The 17972-nt window shown below is 32.8% G+C and overlaps 1 protein-coding gene across 1 annotated transcript; it reads left to right on the top strand.

The window, feature by feature from the left end:
* The first annotated feature begins 693 nt into the window (after positions 1-693).
* LOC101259973 (acetate--CoA ligase CCL3) lies at positions 694-4974 on the top strand. Its single transcript, XM_004228951.3, has 3 exons — positions 694-1113; positions 2566-3156; positions 3830-4974. Exons 1-3 carry the CDS (start codon positions 898-900, stop codon positions 4724-4726), a joined length of 1704 nt encoding a protein of 567 aa, XP_004228999.1. The 5' UTR covers positions 694-897; the 3' UTR covers positions 4727-4974.
* The last annotated feature ends 12998 nt before the right edge of the window (positions 4975-17972 follow it).

Raw genomic sequence — 17972 nt, 5'->3', positions numbered from 1 at the left:
ATGAAAGACCTTTAAATGCTTTAAATTTCAATTTTTAAGGTTAAAAAATGAAAAATTAATATTGAATTATTTTATAAAAAAAAACTGTAATGTCTATTTATATTTATCACACTTTCAGCGATTTTAGGAAATGCTTCCACAAAATTGAATATAGAAATATCTATCTAAATAGGAAAATAAAAAGTGCATCATAAAAAAACTATAATTATTATTTAAAAATTAATTAAAAAACTTATAGTAAAAATAATAATATCATTAAAAAAACTTATTTTTAAAAAATAGTTAAAACAGCCCATTAGTAGTTAGTTGTAGAAATGAAGTATTTTTTTTCATTCATTTTTAAAAATTATCTTTATATATCTAAAAAATAAAACATTTTCAAAAAACATAAATAGAAAATAATATTTTTATAAAAAAAGTGTATTACAACCTAACGTTTAAATAGGTTTAAAGCATAAGTTTTTTAATAATAAAGAAATAAATAATGTGACATGACATCCTAATAGAAGAAAGATAATGTATTTTTTATATCAAGATAGTTTAAAAAAATAGATAAAATTAAGTCATATTATAATTCAAAAACAAAACATAAGTGATATTCTAGATAATTTTTCAAACATGAGATTGAATATCTAGGAAAATTACACTTTTATATTTAGTATATCACGAATATATACTTGTCATATAATTAATATATAGTTGGGCTGTGCACGGCCACTACTTAGTGTGCAACTTTGAATCTTTTGACTAAACAAGAATACTCAGTCATCATCACCATAGCCAACCTATCCAATTTAAAAGGACGAGAAAATCAAACGTTCGCTCATCACATATATTATATTTTAAACTCTCAAACTCATCATCTTCTCTTGTGGTAAAAGTCCAAAGGGAGAGAGAATGGTGGTGGAGAGAGATATCGATCATCTTCCAAAGAATGCGGCGAACTACACAGCTCTCACGCCCTTATCCTTCTTGGAAAGGGCCGCCATGATTTATCCTAACAGAAAATCATTAATTCATGGCTCTGTTCAATACACATGGCTTCAGACTTATCGCCGTTGCTCTCAACTGGCTTCTGCTCTTACCAAACGCTCCATCACTTTCGGAACCACCGTATGTTCTAAACACTCTCTATATAATTTCTGCATTAACCTCTGCGCTTAAGGTTTTGGTGTTACTGTGTAAATATGCTTTTGCAATAAATTTGCTATATATGAACAATATTATTATTTTTTTAAGAGTCGGAGCAACATAGGCTAGATCTAATTATTCCATGTACTGTCTGTTAAATTATTAGACAGACTATCAGTTAGCATAGTATTTCATTGACTAAAATAACTTTCTTCTGTATCCGATATAATCCCTGGAAATCGGATACAGATGAGATACTTGTAGTTAGTCATATAGGATTTGATTCCAAAGACTAGATTCTTTGCCTTGCTGGTATTGATTTATTGATCTATATAGCAGTTCTGATACTATGTTTCCCAATATGGATAAGGGCAATTCTTGTAAAATTGATGAATGTAGCCAATTGCATTAGACATGAGTTGGTGACTTGGTGTGAGTCTCAAGACACATTTTGTGTTCCTCTACAGTGCTTTCCCCTGGTTGCAGGATCCATCCAAAATTGATGTGTATGTCTTTACTTGTTCTAAGTTTTCTTCAAACCCTTGTTTGGTAGTTCTGAAATTTGAAATTAGCTCTTCTGTTGCATTAAGCTAACCTTGATACCACAGCATGCTCATGTTCAAGTTATGTCTATTGCTAAATGAGAATTTGGCATTTCAATCAAGTGTTTCAACTTGAATGGTTTAGAGCAAGCAGTTTTATATCTTCACTCTAAACTCTCACTTCCACTCTTTATGGATCACCAAACTAATACAGATTGACCATATAAGTTAATTCCTCCTTGGAGATCAGAAAGGAAAACGTTTTAATAAAGGTAATAAATAAGCTAGCAAGGATCCTTGGCTGTTGGACATTATGCATACAATAACATAAACAATGTACAAATTCTACAAACTAAGCTCACACTGTCCCATGTCCTTGTGGAGCAAATGAGTCGGTGGAGGCAGATTGGCCTATAGTTTGGGCATTACAGAATGGTGTTTGATCTTTTGACATATATCTAGTAGGTTCATTACATGGTTTTGTGCTTTGCATTTCTCTAAGCTCATTCTCTCCGTAGAGGTTCTGTTAGGAAGCCCATAAATTCCAAGAATTCTTTCAGATTGTTTACATAATCTGTTTTACACTATAAAGCTAATCAAGCTAAACCTATTCTGTTCAAAGAAGAGGGGTAGAATTAATTGAAAAAATTGTAGTTCGGAGATAGATGCTCATGTTTTGAACTGCTTCTTCTCACGATGGACAGAAACCTAAATATTTGTAAATGTTGTGTTGCCTTTCTCTGTTTGTTTCTTCATATGAATTGAAATGACATGATTTAAACTCTCTTATCAGTTCTTATGGATGTACAATGTTATCCCTCTTGATAAATGCAGTTTTCTGGTATCCAAACAGGAACCTTATAAGTCTTTCCCTTTATTGGCTTCATGTCAGGTTGCTGTGATTGCACCAAATGTTCCTGCTATGTATGAAGCTCATTTTGGAATTCCAATGGCTGGAGCTGTTCTAAATGCTGTCAATGTTCGTTTAAATGCAGACACAATTGCTTTTCTTTTGGGCCATTGCTCAGCTGCAGTTGTCATGGTGGACCAAGAATTCTTTCCATTGGCTGAGGAAGCTTTAAAAATTCTAGAAGATAAGAGTCAAGGAAAATCAAATCGACCACTTATTGTAGTTATCGCTGATAAAAATTGTGATCCCGCCCCACTTCAATATGCTTTAGATAAAGGGGCAGTTGAATATGATAATTTCTTGGAAACTGGTGACCCAGACTTCCTATGGAAGCCACCACAGGATGAGTGGCAGAGTATTGCTCTGGGCTATACTTCTGGTACGACAGCTAGTCCTAAAGGAGTGGTGCTTCATCATCGTGGTGCATATCTTATGGCTTTAAGTAACGCCGTTGTTTGGAGTATGAAAGAGGGAGCTGTGTACCTTTGGACTCTACCAATGTTTCACTGTAATGGTTGGTGTTTCACTTGGACACTTGCAGCAATTTGTGGGACCAACATATGCCTTAGACAGGTGATCTCTTGGTCTTTTTCTTGATCATGGAGTTTTCTATGTTATGTTTATGTTACTTATAATAGCATAACGTATCATGATCATGAAATATCGCTGGACATGTGAGTTGACAATGAGATACTGCACTTTGAGCTGACCATTTTGCAATAGAAGTAACAATGAACAGATAGAAGTCATGATTGTCTATTTTCACCCACATTGGCCCACTTATTTAGTTTCCATGAGTATTTTACAAAAGATGCATATCCAACAAAATTATATTGTCTTCTGATCATACAAATGACCAAACAAATATCATCGACATCCTATCGTTCCAACTACGAGAGTTAGAAACAATTATTTAGTGTTTTTTCTTGACATAGGTTAATGGACTAGGAGAATATTAAAGAGAAATATACTATCTTAGCATATACGTTTAACAAAGTAACACCGTGTCTACTTCCTAATTAAAATCTCAGAGATTATTGCACGAGTTGAATCTGAAATTTTTTGAATATACTAAGAGGAGGTGGGACACATACCTTTTTGGTCTATATCTGAAATAAAAGAACAAAAGTAGCTAGAAAAGATAACGGCTTTGAGGCTAGTCAAAATGTTGATGTATTTCTCCCTGCTTCTTGCTTTTGGCTCTTGACAAGGTTGCGTTTTGTTTTTTTGAGTGGTCCATATGCAGGTAACTGCAAAGGCTGTTTATTCCGCCATAGCTCACCTTGGTGTAACCCATTTCTCTGCTGCACCTGTGGTGCTCAATACCATAGTTAATGCTTCAAAAGAGGAGACCATCCTTCCCCTGCCTCGGCTAGTACATGTAAGCACTGCTGGTGCTTCTCCTCCTCCTCCTGTTCTTGCTGCAATGACTCAACGTGGTTTCCGTGTCTTGCACACTTATGGCCTTTCTGAAACTTATGGCCCCTCCACTTTATGCACATGGAAGCCTGAGTGGGATTTACTTCCCACAGATGTTCAAGCGCGTCTCAATGCACGTCAAGGAGTGAGATATGTAAGCCTGGAGCATCTGGATGTAGTTAACCCCACGGACATGACACCTGTTCCAGCCGATGGGAAAACGATGGGAGAAATCGTCTTCAGGGGTAATGTTGTGATGAAAGGCTACCTGAAGAACCCGAAAGCCAATGAAGCTGCTTTTGCAGGAGGCTGGTATCACTCTGGTGATCTTGCTGTAAAACATCCTGATGGGTATATTGAAATAAAAGACAGATCAAAAGATATCATCATATCTGGTGGTGAAAATATTAGTAGTGTTGAGGTCGAGAATATCCTATATCAACACCCAGCAATACTAGAGGTCTCCGTTGTTGCGAGGCCTGATGAGCAATGGGGAGAGTCACCTTGTGCATTCGTGACATTAAAGCCTGCTGTAAAGGAAACAGATCAGCAGCAGGCTGCAGAGGATATTATTAAATTTAGTCGATCAAAGATGCCTAGGTACTGGGTACCAAAGTCGGTGTTTTTCGGACCATTGCCAAAGACAGCTACAGGGAAAATACAGAAGCACTTGTTAAGGACAAAGGCAAAGGAGATGGGACCGTTGAAGAAGAGTAGATTGTAAATGTAACACGATCGACTGGTTGCCTGATTTGTCTTTGTAATTCTAAGACGTCTGCTGTCTATGCATCTCTGTGTATCATGATCTTCCTTGTAGATAAATAAGGTTATGTTTCAGATTTTTCCTAGATAATCATGGAAGGGTACCATGTAAGTTTTTGTTATCATGAACTATTGGTGTTCTTTGTATTTTAAACTGAACGGTAACTATTGGTTTTTAAATGATTCTTATACAACATCTTTGATTGTTTACCTTCTCTGTTTGACAACTTTTTTCTTTGTAACCCTTGAGATTGATAGAACTGCATGCATACTGTTTGTAATTTCTACTTGACTTCTTTCCTGATCTCCCTATCTTATAAGCAGCGGAATTCAAAAGAAAATGCTACAAGTCTAGACGACAGTCTAATTCCACAAGTGGAGTCGAGAAAGTATTATAAGACAAAATTCAACGTAGAATGTAGAGACACCACTATGATTCAGAGGGGTTAGCTCACCTTAGCTAATACAATGGATATTGTTTCGAACTAGATTTTTAGCATCCAGAAGCATGTGGTGCAAGTCTTCAAAAAGATGTGCATGAAAACAAATAATGTTAATTGTATAAGATAAACTATAAATAAGCATGATGTAGGTATAACAGTGCAATGAACATAAATCACCTAGATCAAACTTTTGTAGTCCCTACACAGATAGAAGTGCTCGGCCAAAATTGTAGATACTTTGTAGGTAGAATTGCTTGACCTCTCTCATAGGCCCTCGTTAGTCAAATTACTACGAGCCTGTTTGGATTGACTTAAAAAAAGTAATTTTTCAAAGTGCTGAAAGTTATTTTATAAATAAGTAGTTATGTGTTTGAATAAAAATGTTGCAGTTAAAAAAACAAAATTTTTAACGTGTTTAGAAAATATTAAACACTTTTTTTAATCAAAATTTCTAAAATACCCTCAAATTGAGGAAAAGAGAAATGTTAGGATTTTAATTCCACATGAGCAATTTGGGAATTGTTTTTAAAAATAAGGATAAAAAAGGTAATGTACTTGGTCAAACTAAAATGACTTCTAAGTTTAAAAAATAAAGCAGGATGACCTCTACTTTTAACTTTTGATTTAAAATAAGTCACTTTGACTTAAAATAAGTTATTTTGATAATTGTCAAACACTTTTTTTTTTAATTTCAAGTTAGTTTGACCAACTTAAAAGCCCATCCAAACAGGCACTACACTAAATTCATTCATAGACACTCACGAGCAGGGGCGGATGTACATGGATTGATGAGAGTTCATTCAAACCCCCTTCATTGAAAAAAATTATATTGTATATATAGGATCAATTTTTCGATTTATATGTATAAACTAAGTGATGAACCTCCTAAACATACGCCAAAGGGCTTGGTTCAGTGTAAAGGGGTTCAAGAATTCGCTACCTAAATGCTAGGTTACAGGTCGATTCGATATAACAACGCTTTTTCCCATAGTTTCAACTGATTTTCATTTTTATTTCTACATAAATAAAAAACTTGTTTTGTTTAAAAATCTATTAGTATTTATAATATTAAAAAACAAGTTTTTTTATTTAATTAAGTAAAACGTACAACATTTCTTTTAAGTTTTCATAATTAAAATTTAAAAAAATATTCTCTCATACTCATTTTAAGTCAAACGTTTAATTTATATTTGATTAGGAAATAATATAATTATAAGTAAGATTAAATAAATAAGAGTAGTTATTTAAAATTTATCAATAAATACAATTGTCGCAATATTTTCCAATCTTAATAATATTTCTCGACACAAATTTTATTGCTACAATATGATCGGATTCAAAACTATTCCTTAGTTAGTCTTAGATTAAATAATGTTTATATACAACAATGACACAAATAAGAACCATAATATAGTTTTAAAAAATACATTCTCTCGTACTTATTTTAATGTTATGTCAAACATATACTTACTCGATTTTATTGTTTGGGTTGAGGTGGAGTTGAATTTTTCTTAGTTGCTTCAATCTAATCCGACCCATTTATATTTGACCCGCCCCGCTTATATGGATACTATTAGTGTGCTTACTTATATTTTTGAACCCCCCTCAGTGAAAATCCTGTCTCCGCCACTGCTCACGAGTAGGCAAGGGGTATATAAGAATCGGGTTGGTTTGGATTTTTAAAATAAAAAAATAAATTTTTCATGTTAGGTTTTTAAATTTATAAATTAAATTAATAAATTTTGAATTTTTCAACCTCAGATTTTTTTTGAATTTTTTGGATTTTTCCGATAAGTATTCATATAAACATATAATTAAGTTGTGCTCCAAATATCTCTTTAATCCTATCAAAGTATAACAATCTAAGGTGTTTTCTTAAAAAATCACAAAATATGATATGAGTGATGACACTCAAATATTGAAAAAATAATAATAACGAAATTGCATTAAATAATATTATGCAAATAAATAAGTCAAAATGAAAATAATCATAATTTTGAAGTTCATGTTAAAGAAATAATTAAGACAAATATACATTAAAGATAACTAAAACTTGGTTATGTATTTGATTTATCTAAACATGAGTAAACAGTAAATATTAAATATTATTGTCATTCCTAGTACTAAATTGATTTTTTTTGTTATCATTTGCGATGATTCTTTTGTTTGTTTTGAGTGCTAGAGTTTTTTTATTTCATAAAATACTTTTCGATAGATTTTAAATGGGTATTCTACACTATTTGTAACTATAATTATAAAATTAGTGGGGTAGTTTTAAAAAATTTATTTAGTTTAAAGTTAAAGAAATTACAGTAAAATTAATAGTGGGTCACTTTAACCACTTTATGATTGACCTTGTATAATAATAATGAGTAATTATGTAAAAAGAAATAAGGGTTAAGGGCAGTAATCATACCTGCAACATCACAAAGTGACGACCAACACCAAGTAAAATTTTAAAAGTTTTGATTCATTTGTTAAATAGATTAGCATGCTTTATTATTTATATTGTTGGTCAGTAATAACTGTAATTTTAGTTCTTAAAAGCAAAACAACTAATCATATTTTCTAATTTGGAAAATTGATAATTGTGGATTAAGTTTGTTGGTGGGTAATTAAGAAATAATGATGATTAAGTGGAGGATGATCATTAGCGGTCACAAGATAGATTTTAGAGGTTGGAATTGAGAATTCCTCATATGCACGTGTGTTTATATAATTTATGGTAAATATAACTTAATGCATTGTAGTGAGTTTTCATTATGAAGTTTGACTTAGAGAAAAGTGATTACATTATGATTTAAGAGATTTGATTGTTGAAAAGTTGACAAGTCATTAATTGATGAGGTGTTGGCAGAAAGAAGTTGTCAGGTTCAATTTCGAATGTAAAGTCTGGTTTTTGATGTTGTTGAGGAGTTTATTTCCGTGAAACTTCATGGCAAAAACAAACAATGAGTTGACTTTTAAAATTAACTTAATTATCATACTTAAAAATCAAGTTTTGAAATATTGATTATAGGTAGTTAAATTTAAAGTGTATTATATAATTTGATTATCGTTAAAGTTATGATAATGGGAGGAATAAAGATTTACCCTTAGGGACTTGAACTTTAGGAAATTGATAATAGAACTTGGTGAATTTTTGGGTCTAGGCTAGATATATAATAACATAGTGTCTACAGACTCGTTAACTTACAATTATGCATACTTGATAGATTGAAAAGGTTCGGAGGCATTAAGGAAAGAAAAAGCATTGGAGAAGTAGCTTGTCTGACTTTGATTCTTCGATGGAGGTAGGTTATGGTTTATTCTATTTGATAGATAGACTCTTAATAGTATTTGATATACATTGAATGATATTGTGAAGTTCTCTATGCACTTGATTGTGTGATTGTGTAGCTTGATCGTGTGGTTTATGATTGTTCTGAAATCCTAAGACCGTGGAATTTATATTCTTGAACCCTCTATATTGAATTGATGCCTTGAAAAATAAGGCTTGATGAAATATTGTTAATGATTTGAAAAGTGGCGATAATAAATGATAAATTAATGATATTATTGGATCGGAGTGTCACATTCCGACACGGTATAATTGGATCAGAGTATCACATTTCGACCCAGTATAATTGGATCGGAGTGTCAATTTTGACATGATATAATCGGATCGGGGTGTCACGTTTTGACACATTATAATTGGATCGTAGTGTGACGTTCCAACACGTTATTATTGGATCGGAGTGTCACATTCCGTTATGGTATAATTGGAGTCGGAGTGCCACATTCCGACACGGTAATATTAAAGGAAAAAAGATATTGAATTAATTTAATGTACTCAATCTCAAAGAACCTATTTCCCAAAGGAGCGTGGTGTGGAGGCATGAGTCCCCATTTGTGTGCTTGACATTGTGATAGATTGTGTACTTGCTTTTGTGTTGTTGTCACTGGTTCATGTTGTTTGTTGTTCGCCACCTGCCAAGTGTCATAGTTGATTTTATACTATTATTCATTGTATATTAATTTCTATTTTGGGTTGACCAATGATACCTACTCAGTACATGTTACCCCGTACTGAGTCATACTTGTGTTTTCCTTTGTTTTTCTTTTATGGAGTGCAGTGAGTGTACCAGCGATTTTGACTCGCCCTCAGCTTTAGCCAGTCTCAGCATGTCAGGTTCAAGGTTGAGCTATTCATTCGAGCTTGTGTTGGATTCTCTCGGTCATGATCTGATGTCTTTAGTTTTCGGATACAAATTACTTTATTTAATTCATTTTGGTGTCTTTGATACTCTTCGACTTAGTGTTTGGAGATTGGATGTTTTTGTGTGAAGATTTTCAGATTTTGGGGATAATGTGTAATAAGACTCTAGAGGTTGATTTTGTTGGTTACTTTAATAAGTTTTTAGCTTCCGGATTTTATTATGTTCGTGGTTGAGTTATTAATATATATGGGGTTGCAATTCTTGGTTCGCCCATTTAGGAGGTTAAGTATAGGTGTCACTCACGACTCATTTTAGGTCATTGACAGCATTAGTATTATTTTTATTTTGATTTGTGTTTTTTATGAGTTACTGAAGTTTATGGAATTTTAACATTTATTGAACTATTCCAAATTCTACGTCAAACTTGATATAAGTTATGCATGTTTGAGTAAAACTTCTCTATTTATGGTATCTCACTCATTTTTTTGAAAGATATTTTGATATTTTTCTTTTCCTACTAGCCTAACACGTTTTTCTTAACCCAAATAAGGGTCTAATCAGTTTTAGATCAGTTTTTCACATTTCAAAAAAACTATAGATATTAGAGTGATATCCCAAGAAGAGAAAATCTAGGTTTTCAAAGTGTTCTTCAAAAATTATTGATTATTGCCAAGAACAATGTTCTTTCAAGGTATGTGATGGACTTGTTCTTCCTCACGCCATACATCTAATTGTCCTTGAAATCGTTTTATCTAAAGACTTCTTGATTGGTACTTGATATTTGTTGATCAACTCCTTAATGTGTAATAGACTCTAGAGATTGATTTTGTTGGTTACTTTAACAAGTTTTGAGCTTCCGAATTGTAATTGTTGTTCGTGGTTGAATTATTAATATATGTTAGGGTTGAAATTCTTGGTTCTTCCACTTAGGAGGTTAAGTGTGGGTGTCACCCACGACTCATTTTACGCCATGACAATCTTGGTATCATAGAGTTAGATTCGGTGATCTCATCACACAAGGACAATTCTAATAGAGTCTTGCGGAACGGTAAGGAGACACTTTTACTTTTCTTCGAGAGGCTATAAGACTTTATGAAAACTTCATTTCTTTCGTTCTACTTCTTGAATCCAATTGGTATCTAGGTGATACAAATTGGTATCTGACCTTCTTCACTCTATTTCGTATATTGCTAGTACTAGAGTAGTAGAATTCAAAACAAAAAAGCTAACAAGAGAGGATGCGTCTTTAGAAATAAATATGTTTTTTATTCACTATAGGCATGTAATGACTAGTGACTAATATGATCTTTTAATTAAGTTTTATTGTTGAACCCCCTATTATTCATAGGTATTGATCATGAAGATGTTTATGCTTTCATTCTTGATTGTTTCGAGTTGCTTCATAAAATGAATATAGTGGAGAGACTTAGTGTTGAGTTCACAATTTTCGTAAAGGAGAGCTAGAAAATGAACACCATTACTTTAAAAAGTACAGTTAGTAAAGTTTTCATAACATGTGTCGGTTGTTTAGCGAATAATGAAACTAGGTTGTGCCAATTGAGGTTAGAACCTTTACTACAATTTCATAGATTGATTATATATTAGAGAGGGTCATCGATGCTTACTTGATTAGAGTTGTAAAGTTTATTACTTTTTTTATTGAAGTAAATCAAATTGCTTGAGCTAGAGAGAGAACAAATTCAATAATATTTTGCAGTCATTCAATGGGTAGGAATGTGTGTTTATTTGGGTACGATCTTCATGATAAGTATGATGTGTTCTAGTGATGAATTTAACGGCCTTTGACAGTACTAGTGTTATGTGGAAACAAATACATCGATTGTCAAGTGTAAATACTAACTACTTGAGGAGTTATTAGTCGTATGACATGTTTAGATAATGTGATTCGGTGTTGCATTCACATTTGAGTAACCAACTAGTTTGTTACTATAGATGCTTGGCTTCAGCATTATTTTAAGGCAGTTTTTAGTGATGATCTTTGGTACGGTATTAGTGCATGAAGTCTATCTTGAGGGTTCTAGGACAAGTGATTTTAACAAAAACTCCAAATGAGTGGATTGATGCCGAAATGACAAACTTATGGATGCAGAAACAAATTGAGTATACTTGAGTGAATGTAATTGAAGATTTTAGTTAGAGAGTGTGTTTAAAATTTGGATTAGTCCTTTGGATCTGATTGTATAACTAGATTGAGGTGTCACATCGATGAAAAGGTTGACTTCATAGTGATGACATAGACTTATTGAGCATGATGGTAAAATGAGTTAGTGATGGATTGTATTGAGATGCAAGTATAGAATACAAATTGTTGGTTAAATGAATTTGGTAGGGTAATAATGACTTGTGTGTATCTAAGGTTGCAATTTTGTACCATTTAGTGAATAACATGGTTGTATGAAAAGTTCTAAGAGATGTTGAGGCACCGCTTGAATAGAATTTAAAGGAGAGAATCATAATGAAAATGAAATAAAGTTAATGAGATGAGTGTAGCCTTCGGAAAGAGGTGAGAGTAAAAAATATTTTATCCGATTGCAAAGACTTAAAGGTATATTTAATGGGAATGAGAATTGGGTTCGGTGATGTGTGATTTCATCCACTTTGCTCTGATTATTGTAATAATGTCACATGTTAATCTAAGTTGTTAAAAACTAGTGGATAAGACTTGACAAAGAAGTGTACAAAGGTTCAACTCAAGTGTGATGATAAATTTTTTTTCTTTCTTTGTAATTTTTAATTTGGTAATGAGTACGGTTGAGTTTTTAGTGAAATATATGGTAAGATCAATGGAGAGGCAAACCAATGATAAGCTAATATACACTTATTCATAAAAATCTTCAAGGTATGAGCTAATATTGATAGATAAGGGGATTAGGTTGCACAATTGAATTCACAATTCAAATTTTTGGTAGTAAGTATACATTCTTAGTGGTATATAATGTCAAGGGTTTTTGGATAGAGAAAAAAATTGGTAAGCGATCCAGAAAATGAACAAGAGTCTGGTATATTGAAGAGTTCAAGATATTTAAAATTTTGTATCATAGGAAAAATTTAGGAAAAGTGAAGAAATATGACCTCTCATATAAATCCTTGCTTTGTAGTGGAAGGTTGTATTGATTTTTGCATAAGAGATTAATTATGACTGTAATATGTGACCTAGTTCATTACAGACTTACTAGGGGTGTATCATCGACTTTTATAAAAATTCAGTCTTGATTTTCGTGACAATCAATGATGTGCGTAGGATATGTGTTGTTATGTGGGGATAAATTGTTAAAATTATGATAGGTGACTTATGAATGCGTAGTATGGACTTACAATTATACACGGTAATCTAGAATTTGAGGGGATTGAAACTGTTATTTTAAATGGAACTACAAATAGTAACATAATGTGTTTTTGACACTTGATAGTAAATAGAAATTATGTGCTCATAAATATATAAATTTATGGTGGTGACAAAATTTTTGGTAAGTCTTGGTATGAGGTATGTAATGGTTTGAATGGTAGTTTAAACTAGGTATATGAAAGATTGTGTAGAGTCGACATTGAGTGTGATTAATAATTTTATCTCGATGGAAAGGTACTATCAAATTTGAAATTAGTGTTATTAGCCTTGTTTGAGACTTGTATTTGTCATAAATTCTTAAATAAAAAGAGAGATAATCATAGTTTGAACATGTATTTGATAATAATACTTTGATACTAATGATGGTTTGGGAGTAAGGTAGATGATGGATGTGGTTATGATGTTTGTTAGTTTTTTTAATGTTGGCTTCCGTGGATGTGGGGTTCGATAAATCAAGTATGTGTGTAATTATAATAGGGACTAAATTGGTGATTATGGATAGCTAGAAAATCAAAGAGATAGCGTCATATGAATGAAAATGTTTGATATAGGAACTATCGAATGAGTATCTAGAGTTATTCGACCTTGGTTATGTACATTCTTATGTGACCAACTACTTCATTCTAGGCATGGTTTAGAGCATTATTCACTTTTTATGTCTGTGTTTTTTTTTGCTTTTGTGTGTGAGTTCCTAGTACTGTACCGATTCTGTGATTGACCTCCTGGTAGGGTGGCATCCTGGGCTAGACTTGTTCATTCGAGTTATGGAAGATCTGGTGTTGTTTGGGATAGAAGAAGTATACTAGTGATTCGACACGTACTACTTTGCTTATGAGAATTTATTGGAGACTACTGTCAAGACCCTAAAAAATGAACTAAGGTGTATAGAGCCTCACGTGTGCCTAAAAAGGTTAATAACATGTTAATAAAGTGTTTTAAAGATTGTACAGTTTATTTGAAGTGGTTTGTAGGTCAAATGTTCAAGAACGACCAAGACGTTTGAAAGTTAGTCTTTAGATGTGCTAGTGTGTCCTTTTATGTTTGCCTTGTTTTTATGTGTTGTTTGGAGTCTAACAACGGTGTAGGTGACCCTAGTATTGTAATAAACATGTTTAGGTCAAAAAGTTTGGGTACGACTCCCCAAGGATTGCTCTATGGGTCCTTGAGGAGGACCCAACCATTAGCCAACAAGTTGCCCAAGGCAGCAGAATTTGTACATGAAATGAACATGTCCGCGTCGCGGACTTGTTACTCCCAAGGATAAATTTTGCCTCCCCATCGCGGACTCTATTGTCTCAAAATTTAATTCTAAAAATCATGTGGGAACAGCTCCGCAACGCGGACTTGTTTCACGACGAAAATTTCAAAAATGAAAATTAAGTTTGACATGTCTAAAAGTTCAAATAAGTATTGGGGCGTTTTGGAAACTTTGGGTGTCGGTTATAAACTGTTTTTAAGACCTATTCAACTCCTTTCCCAAAGCAAAACCCAAACACCCAATAAGAAATAAAAATTTCAAAACCTTTTTCTATTCCAAATTCTTTCAAACCTCCATTAGAGACCAAAACTCAAGTTCAAGCTAGGGGATGGATTTCTATGGTTTATTCTCCAATTTTTCATGGATCTTCAATAAATAAGGTAATGGTAATCGTTCATCCTTAGTTAATATTCAATCTGAGGAGTTTAATCAATGATTTACAAAAGTGATTCAAAGACCAAAATTTTCAATTTTCAATCTAGACATGGGTTCATTGTCAAATTGATTTCAAAGTCATTCTAATGATGAATTTATGTTTAATCATTGCTTTTAAGATGAATTTCAATCCAATTCCATGAAGAACCCGTGATCTACTTAATCTTTCAACTTATGATATTAATAGGTCTTGTGATCTTGATGATATGATGACTAGATTATGTTTAGATTGCAATGACTTGCTTAATTTTATATTCCTTTATGTCAATTGATTATTAATTGTTGGTAATTAATCAAGATGATCATTAGCTTGGAAATTTGGTAAGTTGACCTATTTCTTCTAATTAGCTTAGAATGTACATTGAATTGTGATGATTGGTATGGTCCACTTATGGTGGAAGTGTTTACATTCTTGTACATGTTTATGTGTTTATGATCATGGGCTTGAAAGCATTATATGCAAGATGAATTGATATGATAATTCTATGTTTAGGAAGTTGAAGGATGTAGCCTTGATTCTAGTATCATGTTCTAAGTGAAATAATGTTATGTGAAGTTATATATATAGTCTTCCACACTAATTGCATGATTTAGGTGTGGGGAAGATCTTGTATATATGTGGATGATCATATTAGGGCTAGGTGTTATCTATATGGATAATGATGATGAGTACTCTTGTAGGATGACCCCTACCTATGAAACCCCTCTGAATATGTTCTTGTATGCTAGGAGTCTTCTATTCTAATGTTGAATATGTTTTTGTCTCATATGATGTAATGCGAGTGTGTGTAGTTTACAGTCCTTAATACTCTATGTGTGTATGACTTAAGAATGTTGTACATGTATTGTCATCTTTAGAGGGTAGCTTCCTTAATGTTATGTTATAGCCATTATGTGATTATGTTGACCAATGTACACACACTTCATACATGTCTATGAGTAGAATAGATTCATGATGACTAAGGAAAGGATAGTTCTCCTATGCATCATTACCAGTTTCTATGTATGTAAGTATATGATTAATGAAGTTATGAACATGTGTGATTATAGGTGTTATGTGAAGGTAGATCTCACATTATATGCATATACACATGATGTATGATTCTATGAATATGTGAAAGAACATTCTCACAAGAAGTAGGATCTATCATGAAAAAAATTCTCATCTTAGAATCCATTGAGCTATATGATGTATAAAAGAGCAAGCTCCTAAAGCCTTTTTTATGAATTAATGTATTAAACGCTTAAATATATTTCAAAAGAGCCTAGCACTGAGTGAACATGACAAATGAGAGTGGGGGCTTCACGTTTAGTAAGTTTGGCTTCTCACAAGAGAACCTTCACATTTAGCAAGTTCGAGTTCCAAACATAGATGTTGTATCATGAGATGGAAACCTCCACATCTAGCAAGTCAAGGTTTCTAGTAGCAATCTCCATGTTCCATAACTATGTGCCCCCGTGGGTTATAGCTATTGGATCTGCCGATATAGCTATGTATGATTGTTACACCTTAGGCAAGTGTTAACCCTCTCTTTTCAGTGTTGTAAGAGCACCAGATTCTATGTAGCTCACATGATCTATGTCAGTTATGGCTATTTCTCTCGAAAGTTAAAAAATAAACTAAGATAAGATTATGGAATCTAATCGCAACTCCTTGAGGAGGTTACTTAATATAGGTAGGACTATGGACCCTACCCATGCATTGCACTAGTGAACTCCAATAAAGGATAAGATTAGTGCATGTATCAAAGTAAGACTTATGTTATGTATGAATTGTTTGAATGCATGTTAAGTGACTTTGCTATGTCAAGACATGAATTATGTTTATGTATGTGAATTGTACTTATTGCTTCTAAATAAGTTTACTTAGTATATATGGGGGTATGGGACTCCATATGTATATTGCACAAGTAAGCTTGTGAAGAGTTTACGAGGGTGGTTTACTTGTGATATGAACTAAGTGACTTATGACTAAGGTTGTAGTAAAGGAAAGAGTCTTTATATGATAGTATGAATTACGTGCCTTATGTCTATTGATAAATGAAAGTGTTATGACTTATTGAGTATGATATGTCTAGTCTAGGGTGACTTCTTAGGTACACTTGGTAGAAGTAGTATGGGATGCTACCTACACATTGCACTAGTGTGACTTGGGGGTTGTCTTAGGTGATGGTCCTTATGTGAAGTTGATGTCTATGACGTGCTTATAACTTAAAAGAATATATGTGGTTGTGTTTATGAAGCGTATCTATGAAAGACTATCTGTTGTGACTTCAAGGTGATACATTGCACCAAGTACACTTAAGGGTTTCTTAAGAAAGGAAGTAAGACAAAAGAGAAGTAATATATTATATCTATTGAATATGCCTCAAAGTATGATAAATGACTTTATTTGATATTATGAGTAGTGTACATGTCTATATATTGTATGTGAACTACATTGTGGTTAGATGTGCTAATGTTCGTGAAGTTTCACTAAAAGACATGATGCATGATTTCTAATTAAAAGTCCTCTTTGAATGCATGTTTTTGCATGGTTGTCATACTTAGTGCATTCTTGTACTAATATCATTCTTCTTCATATTTTACACAAAGTGTAGGTGGTGATGGCTAGAGAATGCATCGGTATCATGTTTTGGCTACGCGTGGTGGAATGTGAGGACCATTTGGTCTAGTTTTTTTTCATTCTTATGGTTTGTCTATAATAGCTATTGATTTAGCATTTCAACAATGTTGTTAGAGGTTATGTATGCCTGGGTGTATCGCTCGATTGGTGGTTACTTGATTATTTTCTTCCTTGGATTAGATAAGTTTGATTCTATATTGATTAGTACCAGATGTCTAAAGATTAAATTTTTATAACTTATTCTCGTGAAAGATTGTTTTGTGAGAAGGAAATTTTAAAAATGTGTTATGGTTTGTGTATTATGATTATGTGGAGGTTAGTTCAGGTTCACTTCTGGTTGTAGCCAATATTTATTTAGGATTTTATCATTGTTATGTTAGATAATATTTGTCCTATTGGTTGTGTCAAGGTCTAGTTGGAGAATGGGTCAGTTGAAGAGTCCATTATTGGAAATAATTGTTACATACAACAACAATTATCACTAGAGTAGTGAGATGGGCCCATTTAAGGCATTTTATGGGAGGAGGTGTAGATCTTCAATTGATTGGTTTAATACTTTTGATACAAGACCTTGGTGGTACTATTTTTTTGAATGAATTATTTAGACAACTACCTTTTCTTACCCTCACCTTCCTTGATCGTTCGAGGACGAGCGATGGGTAAATTAATATTTATTGTAATGACCCTTTTGTTCGTTTTGAGTACTAGAGCTTTTCATTTCATAAAATGCTTTCCAATAGATTTTAAATGGGTAATTTAGACTATTCGTAACTATAATTACAAAATTAGTGTTGTAGTTTTAATAATTTATTTAGTTAGAGGTTAAAGAAATAACAATAAAATCAATAGTGGGTCATTTTTTAGCACTTTATAATTTATC

Source organism: Solanum lycopersicum, chromosome 1, assembly GCF_036512215.1.
Source record: "Solanum lycopersicum chromosome 1, SLM_r2.1".
NCBI lineage: Eukaryota > Viridiplantae > Streptophyta > Magnoliopsida > Solanales > Solanaceae > Solanum > Solanum lycopersicum.
This window is presented reverse-complemented; position numbering and strand designations above follow the sequence as displayed.

What these genes read in the sequence shown, in the direction of transcription:
- LOC101259973 (XM_004228951.3), top strand. Translation starts at nt 898, where the DNA reads ATGGTGGTGGAGAGAGATATCGATCATCTTCCAAAGAATGCGGCGAAC. An exon ending in CCATCACTTTCGGAACCACC is followed by an intron (nt 1,114 to 2,565) that starts GTATGTTCTAAA and finishes GCTTCATGTCAG; the next exon opens with GTTGCTGTGATTGCACCAAA. An exon ending in CCAACATATGCCTTAGACAG is followed by an intron (nt 3,157 to 3,829) that starts GTGATCTCTTGG and finishes GTCCATATGCAG; the next exon opens with GTAACTGCAAAGGCTGTTTA.